The sequence below is a fragment of the Hyla sarda genome, chromosome 12 (assembly GCF_029499605.1).
Source record: "Hyla sarda isolate aHylSar1 chromosome 12, aHylSar1.hap1, whole genome shotgun sequence".
Classification (NCBI taxonomy): Eukaryota; Metazoa; Chordata; class Amphibia; order Anura; family Hylidae; genus Hyla; species Hyla sarda.
Genome location: NC_079200.1, coordinates 6,195,165 through 6,208,364, shown reverse-complemented (window position 1 = coordinate 6,208,364; position 13,200 = coordinate 6,195,165). Strand labels below are relative to the sequence as shown.

Genomic DNA, 13,200 nt, shown 5'->3' with positions numbered 1-13,200 from the left:
TCATGTGACTGACTTAATCGTCTCTTCCGTACAGGTTGTTTGAGTATCGAGGCAGAGTGTCGCCTGCGCCCCGGGCGGTGCCAGTGAAGCGGCCACGTGTCAGCGTGCCTCTCGTACGAAGGGTAAAGTCAGCACTACCGGTCAAACTGTTAGCAAGATCAGCAGCCATTACAGGCAACGCAGCTAAGCTGAGATGTAAGTACAGACTGCGGGACCTGGGAGAGGCTTAAAGGGGAACTCCAGAGGGGGGGGGGGGAAATCAACTAGTGTCAGAAAGATTTGTAATTTACTTCTATATAAAAATCTTAATCCTTCCAGTACTTATCAGCTGTTGTATGTTTCACAGGAAGTCGAGTTGTTCTTTCCAGTTTGACCACAGTGCTCTCTGCTGCCACCTCTGTCCATGTCAGGAATTGGCCAGAGCAGGAGGGGTTTACTGTGGAGATTTGCTCCTGCTCTGGACAGTTCCTGCCATTGACAGAGATGGCAGCAGAGACCACTGTGGTCAGAATGCAACTACAGTAGTAGATTTAAAAACATTTCTTTTCCTCTGGAGTACCCCTTTAACATCCTGCTAAACAACAGCGACATTGTTCTGTCTGTTCTCTTTGCTGTTTGCAGTAAGACGCAATGAGATTCAGACCATCAAGTCCGAACTCACACAGATCAAGACCAACATCGACGCTCTACTGGGGAGACTGGAGCAGATCACAGATGAACAGAAGCCATGTGCAGGTTGGTTGAATCAGACTCAAGTCCTACTAAACAAATTATTAATCCATAAACACTGACACCATAATAGGCCGAGTGTACAGCTCCGAGCTGAGCAGATAATATATACAATGCAGTACAATCTGCAGGTAACATGTTATAGAGCAGGAGGAGTTGAGCAGATGATATATACAATACAGTACAATCTGCAGGTAACATGTTATAGAGCAGGAGGAGCTGAGCAGATGATATATACAATACAGTACAATCTGCAGGTAACATGTTATAGAGCAGGAGGAGCTGAGCAGATGATATATATATATATATACAATACAGTACAATCTGCAGGTAACACGTTATAGAGCAGGAGGAGCTAAGCAGATGATATATACAATACAGTACAATCTGCAGGTATCATGTTATGGAGCAGGAGGAGCTGAGCAGATGATATATACAATACAGTACAATCTGCAGGTAACATGTTATAGAGCAGGAGGAGCTGAGCAGATGAGATATATATATATATATATATATACAATACAGTACAATCTGCAGGTAACACGTTATAGAGCAGGAGGAGCTAAGCAGATGATATATACAATACAGTACAATCTGCAGGTATCATGTTATAGAGCAGGAGGAGCTGAGCAGATGATATATATAATACAGTACAATCTGCAGGTAACATGTTATAGAGCAGGAGGAGCTGAGCAGATGATATATACAATACAGTACAATCTGCAGGTAACATGTTATAGAGCAGGAGGAGCTGAGCAGATGATATATATACAATACAGTACAATCTGCAGGTAACATGTTATAGAGCAGGAGGAGCTGAGCAGATGATATATACAATACAGTACAATCTGCAGGTATCATGTTATAGAGCAGGAGGAGCTGAGCAGATGATATATACAATACAGTACAATCTGCAGGTAACATGTTATAGAGCAGAAGGAGCTGAGCAGATGATATATACAATACAGTACAATCTGCAGGTAACATGTTATAGAGCAAGAGGAGCTGAGCAGATGATATATACAATACAGTACAATCTGCAGGTATCATGTTATAGAGCAGGAGTAGCTGAGCAGATGATATATATACAATACAGTACAATCTGCAGGTAACATGTTATAGAGCAGAAGGAGCTGAGCAGATGATATATACACAATATAGTACAATCTGCAGGTAACATGTTATAGAGCAGGAGGAGCTGAGCAGATAATATATACAATACAGTACAATCTGCAGGTATCATGTTATAGAGCAGGAGGAGCTGAGCAGATGATATATACAATACAGTACAATCTACAGGTATCAGATTATAGAGCAGGAGGAGCTGAGCAGATGATATATACAATACAGTACAATCTACAGGTATCAGATTATAGAGCAGGAGGAGCTGAGCAGATGATATATACAATACAGTACAATCTGCAGGTATCAGGTTATAGAGCAGGAGGAGCTGAGCAGAGGATTTATACAATACAGTACAATCTACAGGTATCAGATTATAGAGCAGGAGGAGCTGAGCAGATGATATATACAATACAGTACAATCTGCAGGTATCAGGTTATAGAGCAGGAGGAGCTGAGCAGAGGATTTATACAATACAGTACAATCTACAGGTGTCAGATTATAGAGCAGGAGGAGCTGAGCAGATGATATTCACAATACAGTACAATCTGCAAGTATCATGTTATAGAGCAGGAGGAGCTGAGCAGATGATATGTACAATACAGTACAATCTGCAGGTAACATGTTATAGAGCAGGAGGAGCTGAGCAGATGATATGTACAATACAGTACAATCTGCAGGTAACATGTTATAGAGCAGGAGGAGCTGAGCAGATGATATATACAATACAGTACAATCTACAGGTATCAGGTTATAGAGCAGGAGGAGCTGGGCAGATGATATATACAATACAGTACAATCTGCAGGTATCAGGTGATAGAGCAGGAGGAGCTGAGCAGATAATATATACAATACAGTACAATCTACAGATATCATGTTATAGAGCAGGAGTAGCTGAGCAGATTATATATATACAATACAGTACAATCTGCAGGTAACATGTTATAGAGCAGAAGGAGCTGAGCAGATGATATATACACAATATAGTACAATCTGCAGGTAACATGTTATAGAGCAGGAGGAGCTGAGCAGATAATATATACAATACAGTACAATCTGCAGGTATCATGTTACAGAGCAGGAGGAGCTGAGCAGATGATATATATAATACAGTACAATCTGCAGGTATCATGTTATAGAGCAGGAGGAGCTGAGCAGATGAGATATATACAATACAGAAAAATCTGCATGTATCATGTTATAGAGCAGGAGGAGCTGAGCAGATGATATATACAATACAGTACAATCTGCAGGTATCAGGTTATAGAGCAGGAGAAGCTGAGCAGATAATATATACAATACAGTACAATCTGCAGGTAACATGTTATAGAGAAGGAGGAGCTGAGCAGATGATATATACAATACAGTACAATCTGTAGGTATCAGGTTATAGAGCAGGAGGAGCTGAGCAGATGATATATACAATACAGTACAATCTGCAGGTATAATGTTATAGAGCAGGAGGAGCTGAGAAGATGATATATACAATACAGTACAATCTGCAGGTTACATGTTATAGAGCAGGAGGAGCTGAGCAGATGATATATATATATATATATATACACAATACAGTACAATCTGCAGGTTACATGTTATAGAGCAGGAGGAGCTGAGCAGATGATATATACAATACAGTACAATCTGCAGGTATCAGGTTATAGAGCAGGAGGAGCTGAGCAGATGATATATACAATGCAGTTCAATCTGCAGGTAACATGTTATATAGCAGGAGGAGCTGAGCAGATGATATATACAATACAGTACAATCTACAGGTATCAGGTTATAGAGCAGGAGGAGCTGAGCAGATGATATATACAATACAGTACAATCTGCAGGTATCAGGTTATAGAGCAGGAGGAGCTGAGCAGATGATATATACAATACAGTACAATCTACAGGTATCAGATTATAGAGCAGGAGGAGCTGAGCAGAGGATTTATACAATACAGTACAATCTACAGGTATCAGATTATAGAGCAGGAGGAGCTGAGCAGAGGATTTATACAATACAGTACAATCTACTGGTGTCAGATTATAGAGCAGGAGGAGCTGAGCAGATGATATTCACAATACAGTACAATCTGCAAGTATCATGTTATAGAGCAGGAGGAGCTGAGCAGATGATATGTACAATACAGTACAATCTGCAGGTAACATGTTATAGAGCAGGAGGAGCTGAGCAGATGATATGTACAATACAGTACAATCTGCAGGTAACATGTTATAGAGCAGGAGGAGCTGAGCAGATGATATATACAATACAGTACAATCTACAGGTATCAGGTTATAGAGCAGGAGCAGCTGAGCAGATGATATATACAATACAGTACAATCTACAGGTATCAGGTTATAGAGCAGGAGGAGCTGAGCAGATGATATATACAATACAGTACAATCTGCAGGTAACATGTTATAGAGCAGGAGGAGCTGAGCAGATGATATATACAATACAGTACAATCTGCAGGTATCAGGTTATAGAGCAGGAGGAGCTGGCTTGAATCTGCTCTCATTTTCTGGGTAGATTTGGTGAAGAATAATGTGCGCCATTAATAGTAAACTATTGTCCTTATATATTTTATTCATGCGACCATCTGCCGCTCACCCCCAGCCATCGCGTCAAGGAAGAAATCCGACTGCAGCCGGAGTGAATTCTCCCAGGAGGACAGCACATCGGAGGCGGGCGACACTGTCACGGAGGAGCCTCTTAATGGAGATGAAGGAGAGGAGCTCGTACACGACGACTGCACAGACGACCTGGTATGAACTGCGCTGTAAACACAAGAATACTATGGGGGAGATGTATCGAGGCCGGTGCAGAGGAAAAGATGCCCATGGCAACCAATCAGATCGCTGCTTTCACTTTGCAGAGGCCTTTTAAAAAGGAAAGAAGCGATCTGATTGGTTGCTATGGGCAACTGGGCAACTTTTCCTCTGCACAGGTTTTAATTAATCTTCCCCTATAACCGATCAATGACAAGTGACATCGATACAGTAATGACGCCCAAACGTCCCACATTTTACTTGAGAGAAAGTGGCGCAAATATTGCTGCTCTGACAGACCGAGATTCCCCGTGACACCTATGAAGTATCGCTCACAGGTTCTGATACCGGTGCTGCCGCAAAAGTCCAGACACCAACCAGAGCTAGAATGGAGCGCGCATTGGCGCATACAGTGCCGACTGGTGTCAGGACTAGTGGTAAATAGTCTCCATAGGATCTCGGACCATCTCCAAGAATTATGACACATGACGCGCGAGATGTCAGCTTGTGATCTCACATTGTACTATAAGGAATGTCCACACGGAAAATCTCCCCGCGGGCAGTCCACAGATTGCAGGCAACATGCTGGCACTAGGACCGCACAGGAATGCACGTCTCATGGATGCCTAAGCATTCCGTGCTGGGTCCTCAGAACTCAATGGGACTCTGCTGCAGCCGAATCTCCGTGCAGATTTCCAATGCGGAATTTCGCACGGAAATTCCAACCTGCGAACCTGGCCTTAAATGGGTATTAACTTGAAAGAGATGGTGGTGTCCAGCTCCCAGACTAAATTTCTGGTAAAAGCTTAAAAACAAAAGACAGAGTAGTAAAATTGAAGGGCCGACGCGCTTCGAGCTATATACAGCTCTTAGTCATGGCAATTCATAAAAGGCAAGTGCCTCTGCCTGACGTGTTTCCAGCTATATACAGCTCTTAGTCATAGCAAGTCATAAAAGGCAAGTGCCTCCGTCCGACGTGTTTTGAGCTATATACATCTCTTAGTCATGGCAATTTATAAAAGGCAAGTGCCTCCGGTTGACGCACTTTGAGCTATATACAGCTCTTAGTCATGGCAATTCATAAAAGGCACGTGCGTCTTGTCTATGCATTTTGAGCTATATACAGCTCTTAGTCATGGCAATTCATAAAAGGCAAGTGCCTCTGGCGAATGCGTTTCTAGCTATATACAGCTCTTAGTCATGGCAATTTATAAAAGGCAAGTGCCTCCGGCCAACGTGTTTCTAGCTATGTACAGCTCTTAGTCATGGCAATTCATAAAAGGCAAGTGGCTCCGGCCGACGTGTTTCAAGCTATATACAGCTCTTAGTCATGGCAATACATAAAAGGCAAGTGCCTCCGGCCAACGCGTTTCTAGCTATGTACAGCTCTTACTCATGGCAATTCATAAAAGGCAAGTGGCTCCAGCCGACGTGTTTCAAGCTATATACAGCTCTTAGTCATGGCAATACATAAAAGGCAAGTGCCTCCGGCCAACTCGTTTTGAGCTATATACAGCTTTTAGTCATGGCAATTCATAAAAGGCAAGTGCCTCTAGCCAACTTGTTTTGAGCGATATACAGCTCTTAGTCATGGCAATTCATAAAAGGCAAGTGCCTCCGGCCAACGTGTTTCTAGCTATATACAGCTCTTAGTCATGGCAATTCATAAAAGGCAAGTGTCTCCAGCCGACACGTTTCTAGCTATATGCAGCTCTTAGTCATGGCAATTTATAAAAGACAAGTGCCTCCGGCCGACGCGTTTCGAGCTATATACAGCTCTTAGTCATGGCAATTCATAAAAGGCGTCGGCCATACACTTCTATTCTACTACTATTTCTTTTGCCCTTGTTTCTATTTTAACGCAAATCGAATGAACATAAAGTTTTAAAGCTTTTACCCAAAATTTCGTTTGGGAGCTGGACGCCACCTTTTCTTTCAAGTTGAAATATCTACAGGATACGGCCCGCCTTATAGCCCGAGCATAAAACGCACCATGGGATACTGCCTTGTCCTTGGAACGCGTCCACGTTGGGCGGTGAGCGGAGTCGCGTCTTCTACTTTTTCTTTCGCTGTATTAAAGGGGTTTCCCGGAGGAAGAAGTCTTGCGTCCTGTGTTGACCTTAAAGGGATACATCCAGTGCAAAACTATTTATTTATTTTTTATCGACTGGTGGCAGAAAGTTCTACAGATGTGTAAATGACTTCTATTTAAAAATATTAATCCTTGCAGTATCTATCAGCTGCTGTATGCTCCACAGGAAGTTGTGTAGTTCTTTCCAGTCTGCTGACACCTCTGTCCATGTCAGGAACTGTCCAGAGCAGGAGAGGTTTGCTATGGGGATTTGCTCCTACACGGGACATGGACAGAGGTGTCAGCAGAGAGCACTGTGGTCAGACAGAAAATAACAACTCAACTTCCTCTGTAGTATACAGCAGCTGATAAGTATTGGAAGGATTAAGATTTTTAAATAGAAGTAATTTACAAATCTCTTCAACTTTTTGGCTCCAGTTGATATTAAAATAGTTTTTCACACCGGTGTACCCCTATAATGGCCGGGCCACATTTTTCAAATCTTGTACTTTATATTCATGGTAATTTTTGTTGATACGTCGATGGTTTTTGTGAAATATTGTGACAAATTGGCAAAAAAAAAAAAAATCTGCATTTTTCTAGGTTTCAAATTCTGGGCGGACATTCTGCGCACGGCAGGCGCCGGCTTCATAGATAATGCGCCATCTCCATAGACGGCAATGTATTTCCCATAGGATTCTGCTGAAATTATGAACCCGTTTGAGTCCAAAATTTGAATTTCCGCTGCAGAGTTTTCCGCCATGTGCAAGGTGCAGTAGAATCCTGTTGGAAACAATTGGAGGCTGCTGCGCCGGAATTTTCAGGCAGAATTTTTCCGCTGGATTCCGCTCTGAAAATCCTTGGTGTGAATAGGCCCTATCGGTTAGATAGAAGACTGGTGGAGAATGGTGGGGACTGTTGGGGACCGGTGGGGACTGGTGGGGACCGGTGGGGACTGGTGGGGACCGGTGGGGACCGGTGGGGACAGGTGGGGATTGGTGGGGACCGGTGGGGACTGGTGGGGACCGGTGGGGACAGGTGGGGACTGGTGGGGACCGGTGGGGACTGGTGGGGACTGGTGGGGACCGGTGGGGACTGGCAGGAGGAAGAAAGGTCGGCCTCACTATTTCCCATCTTTGTCTTACAGGAGAACAGCCACTACACAAACTCATCTCTGCACTAACAAGGTACATTCCTCTAAGGCGGCGTTCACACAGGCCATTGTGATGCAGTTCCTGAAGTTAAAGGGGTACTCCGCCCACAGACATCTATAGGGGATAAGATGTCTGATTATGGGTCCGGCTGATGTGACCCCCGCAATCTCTGTGCTGCACCCATGCTGGGTTTGGGCGGCCGGAGATGTGACATCACGCCACGCCCCCTTGTGACTTCACGCCATGCCCCCTCCATTCATGTCTATGGGAGGGGGAGTGACTGCCATCACGCCCCCTCCCATAGACATGAATGGAGGGGGCGTGACGTCTCCGGCCACCCAAACCCAGCGTTCTAAACATACTGTTTAGAATTCCGGGTGCTGCATGGAGATCGTGGGGCGGGGGGGGGGGGGGTCCCAGCAGTGGAACCCCTGCCATCGGGGATAAGATGTCTGTGGGCGGAGTACCCCTTTAAGACAGGAGTAGAGAGGACAGGGAGGAGAATTATACAGGAACAATTTTAGGATTCTTTTTGTTTCATTTTTTATTTTCTATTTAATGGCACGTGTGAAAGCGTACGGCACATTCATAATAACCCGGTAATTATCCTGGATTATTTCTACCTCCTCAGCTGTGAAAGGGAAAAACGTTCATTCAATCCCTCAATTTTCTACATAATACCCAGTTTCCTCCGCAGCTCATTCATCCCTTGTATAAAGGATCTGATATTTATAGCCCGTATGTGCCTACAAGAGGCTTCCCTAGAGACGAGCGAACCTTCCGAAACTCACTTCAAGCTCATTTAATTCAGTTTCCTACAGGAGTAGAGCAGGGACTCTGGTCAAAAGATAGAAGTCCCTGCTCCTGTAAATCGAGCAGCTAGACAGATACATTGCACGTCTACTCAATTGCTGGACTGAGTGCAGAGCACGTACAGCGGTGTCGTATGTCAGGCCTACATCTGGATAACCTGACATATTCATTGCGTTTGCCTCGCTACTCAGTTACTCCAGTCAAAAGATAGAAGTCCCTGCTCCTGTAAACTTAGCAGCCAGACAGATACATTGTACGTCTTACCAATTGCTGGGCTAAGTGCAGAACGCATTCAGTATTGCCACCTACTTCTGGATGGCCTGACATAACTGTGTATGCTTCATCACTCAGTTACTCCTGTCAAAAGATAGAAGTCCCTGCTCCTGTAAACATTGTATGTCTACTCTCTTAATTGATGGGGTAAGTGCAGAGCACGTACAGCAGTGCCGTATGTCAGGCCTACCTCTGGATGGCCTGACCTATTCACCGTTTATGCCTCGTAACTCAGTTACTCCTGCCATTTGACGTTAGTCCTGTCTAATTCAGTTCAGATTCAGTTTCTTACAGAAGCAGGGACTCCTGTCAAAAGATAGGTGACTCTGCTCCTGTAAACTGAGCAGCCCGGTAGATACATTGTATGCACCACTACTCATTTGCACGCCTAAATAACAACAAAAAACGTGGTCTCAAATGGCTGGAGGTGCATAACCCCAAATGCAGTTGTGCATTTATACTGGGGGAGCAGATCCTGCCCTTGTAGTCCGTTGCTAGGGGCGATCCCCAGCACAAAAATGCATACAATGGAGGATGCCTGCAGCGGACTACAAGTACCACAATAGAATCCTACACCAGATAGACGGTGTGGATGTGTAACAATTAGAATAATACAATACAGGAATAATATATATATATATAAATAATGTTTTTATTGTTTTTTACACCATCTGAAATTCACACCATATTTTTGATGTAATCCGGTCTCATGGGCTTTGAAAATATCATGTAAAGCAGACAATATACGTGGACAATATACGTGGACAATATACGTGGACAATATACGTGGACAATATACGTGGACAATATACGTGGACAATATACGTGGACACACCCACTTTTACAAAACTGACGTGAACGGTGTAAACCGCGGCACAAAAGCTCTTTGAAAATGTGGTCGCTACTTTTTGTAATTCTTTGAGAATCTCCCCCAGTGTGAACTTAGCCAAAAACTGCATTTATAACGGGAGGTCTGTCCCAGCTCCGCCCACGCAAATCGATTCCGATCCACTGAATTTACTCAGGGTGCAAGGGCCCTTAGGGTCACCGGGCGGGTTTATGGGCCGTCCAAGGACAAGTTGTGCCAAATGGTGAATATATCTCTACGCATAAGCGTCGGCGCACTGTATGAATATCGCCACCTGAGTAACACGATTCTGTGCGCACCACACGTAACACTTCTCTCTCTCTTCTTTCCTTGCAGCTGCACGTGGCGGCTTGTGACTTGTGAGGAGGAACGGCGACGGTTCTGCGTATGGACTCCTATATTCTGCCTCCCTGACTGGAGTGTCGGATGGATTCTCAGAAGACATAAAAAAAAAAAAAAAAACCCTGAAGTATTATTTATCATTTTATAACGTGAAACAGCGGTGACTGGTCTGGAGGAGGAAGCGCACGCCTAATCTGCACCGAGGGAGAGCGGAAGCCGAACCTTTAGTCATATGCTGTAATAATATTCCATGGTGACCTATGAACAGACTGCTAGTGCTCCGGACATCAGGGACGTATGTGATGGGGGGGTATGTGCGCCAGGTGCTGGGGGGGGTATGTACGCCAGGTGCTGGGGGGTATGTGCGCCAGGTGCTGGGGGGGGTATGTGCGCCAGGTGCTGGGTGGGTATGTGTGCCAGGTGCTGGGTGGGTATGTGTGCCAGGTGCTTGGGGGGGTATGTGCGCCAGGTGCTGGGTGGGTATGTGCGCCAGGTGCTGGGTGGGTATGTGCGCCAGGTGCTGGGTGGGTATGTGCGCCAGGTGCTTGGGGGGGTATGTGCGCCAGGTGCTGGGGGGTATGTGCGCCAGGTGCTGGGGGGGTATGTGCACCAGGTGTTGGGGGGGTATGTGCGCCAGGTGCTGGGGGGGTATGTGCGCCAGGTGCTGGGGGGGTATGTGCGCCAGGTGCTGGGGGGGGTATGTGCGCCAGGTGCTGGGGGGGGTATGTGCGCCAGGTGCTGGGGGGGTATGTGCGCCAGGTGCTGGGGGGGTATGTGCGCCAGGTGCTGGGGGGTATGTGCGCCAGGTGCTGGGGGGGTATGTGCGCCATGTGCTGGGGGGGTATGTGCGCCAGGTGCTGGGGGGGGTATGTGTGCCAGGTGCTGGGGGGGGTATGTGCGCCAGGTGCTGGGGGGGGTATGTGCGCCAGGTGCTGGGGGGGTATGTGCACCAGGTGCTGGGGGGGTATGTGCGCCAGGTGCTGGGGGCTATGTGCGCCAGGTGCTGGGGGGGTATGTGCGCCAGGTGCTGGGGGGGGGTATGTGCGCCAGGTGCTGGGGGGGTATGTGCTCTAGGTACTGGGGGGGGGTATGTGCGCCAGGTGCTGGGGGGGTATGTGCGCTAGGTACTGGGGGTCATGGGTGCCAGGTGATGGGGGGCTATGTGCGCCAGGTGCAGGGGGGTATGTGCTCTAGGTACTGGGGGTCATGGGTGCCAGGTGATGGGGGGGGGTATGTGCGCCAGGTACTAAGGGTCATGGGTGCCAGGTACTTACTTGCACAAGGGGCTGGGTTAGGGTCGCCCCCTTTCTTGCAAAAAATACCGGCCATGCTAATTTGCATAATTAATTATATATGCGTGACATCACAGGATACACATATGCGGGGGAAATTTTATCCTATTCTGACCCCTATAACGTATTTATTTCTCCTTATATACGACCTGTATCAGGGTCATTTATTGCGCCACATTTTTATTTTGATGGGACTTTTTGATTGCTTTTTTTTTCCAGCAAATTCGGGAGTTGCAGTTATTGACTAACTACAACTCCCAGCATGCCCTGATACAGCCTGTGGCTCAGCAGCTGCCCCAAACGAAAACTACAACTCCCAGCATGTTGGACTATATAGTAGTATATATAGGATAGGTCAGTGTTTCCCAACCAGGGGTGCCTCCAGCTGTTGCATAACTACAACTCCCAGCATGCCCGGACAGCCAACGGCTGTCCGGGCATGCTGAGAGTTGTAGTTTTGCAACAGCTGGAGGCACCCTGGCTGTCTGGGCATGCTGGAAGTTGTAGTTTTGCAACAGCTGGAGGCACCCTGGCTGTCTGGGCATGCTGGAAGTTGTAGTTTTGCAACAGCTGGAGGCACCCTGGTTGTAGCACATTTATCATAGGAGAAATGTCTTGGTCTCTTGGGTGTCCAGGGACTGCTGAAATGAAAGGGAAGCCTAGATTTACCTTTCAGGAAATATGTGGATCCTATGGAGGTGGTACACAGGCCTTTAGCTGTCCGGGCATGCTGGGAGTTGTAGTTTTGCAACAGCTGGAGACACCCTGGTTGTAACACATTTATCATAGGAGAAATGTCTTGGTCTCTTGGGTGTCCAGGGACTGCTGAGATGAAAGGGAAGCCTAGATTTACCTTTCAGGGAATATATGGATCCTATGGAGGTGGTACACAGGCCTTTAGCTGTCTGGGCATGCTGGGAGATGTAGTTTTGCAACACCTGGAGGCACACTGGTTGGGAAACACTGTCATAAGCGAAGGCCGCATTCACACTGCGTCACAGGTATCCACTGGCACGACCGCCAATATTTAGATGCCAGCGCAGCAGGTGCCATTCCTTTCAATTGGGCCTAGTAAATCCGTTCCGGACGTCCGCGCTCTGCCGGCTCGACAAGGCAACACACAGCGCTTTGGAATTGACCGAAATCAGCGTATACAGCCCGAGTCGCTAGGTGCCACTGAAAGGAATGGCGCCCGCTGATCTCCGTATATGTTGGCGCTCCCTTCATGGGCTCGCACCGCGTTTTTGTTTACGTTTAACCTCGTGACATCACATCGCGCCCCCTCAATGCAAGTCTATGGGAGGAGGCCGCCATGACCCCTCCCATAGGCTTGCATTGAGGGGGCGTGGCCTGACATCATGAGGGGGCGTGGCAAACCCCGCACAGTGTCCGGATCTAAATGTTCCCAACGCTGGCCAGTGGAGTACCCCTTTAATCGGTGCAAAAGACCGTCACCCAAAATGCACACACAAAAAAAGGCGTCTGGATTTTACGCTGTGTGAACATAGCCCAAATTTTCTAAAATCCTGTCGAAATTCATGGGACCCCCTGGAATCAACCCAAAAAACGTGAGCACCTGAATAAAAATGGCGTACGTGCAGACGACCACCCCAAGCGCGGCGGTATACGCACCGTCCTGCTCACGCAGCCCCGCATTGTTCTCTAAGCCTTTTCCCCACCCCCGCGGTTCCCGCCGTCACCTCCTCGTTCCGCACCGGTCGCCGGTCTGGTAGACGTCACTTATTTACGCGAGGTCAGAGACGAGACGCTGTA

General features: G+C 46.8%; 1 protein-coding gene across 4 annotated transcripts in view; it reads left to right on the top strand.

The window, feature by feature from the left end:
- The window catches only part of RALY (RALY heterogeneous nuclear ribonucleoprotein), a 201,088-nt gene extending 190,630 nt beyond the window's left edge, over positions 1–10,458 (top strand). For 3 of the 4 annotated variants that reach the window (XM_056547935.1, XM_056547932.1, XM_056547933.1), the window contains 5 exons: positions 35–195; positions 622–735; positions 4,463–4,611; positions 7,833–7,872; positions 10,130–10,458. In XM_056547935.1, the coding sequence (XP_056403910.1) occupies positions 35–195; positions 622–735; positions 4,463–4,611; positions 7,833–7,868 (460 nt within the window). In that variant the 3' untranslated portion in view covers positions 7,869–7,872; positions 10,130–10,458. The remainder of the gene's footprint in view (positions 1–34; positions 196–621; positions 736–4,462; positions 4,612–7,832; positions 7,873–10,129) is intronic. The other variant, XM_056547934.1, reaches the window with a different exon arrangement.
- Positions 10,459–13,200: the final 2,742 nt, after the last annotated feature.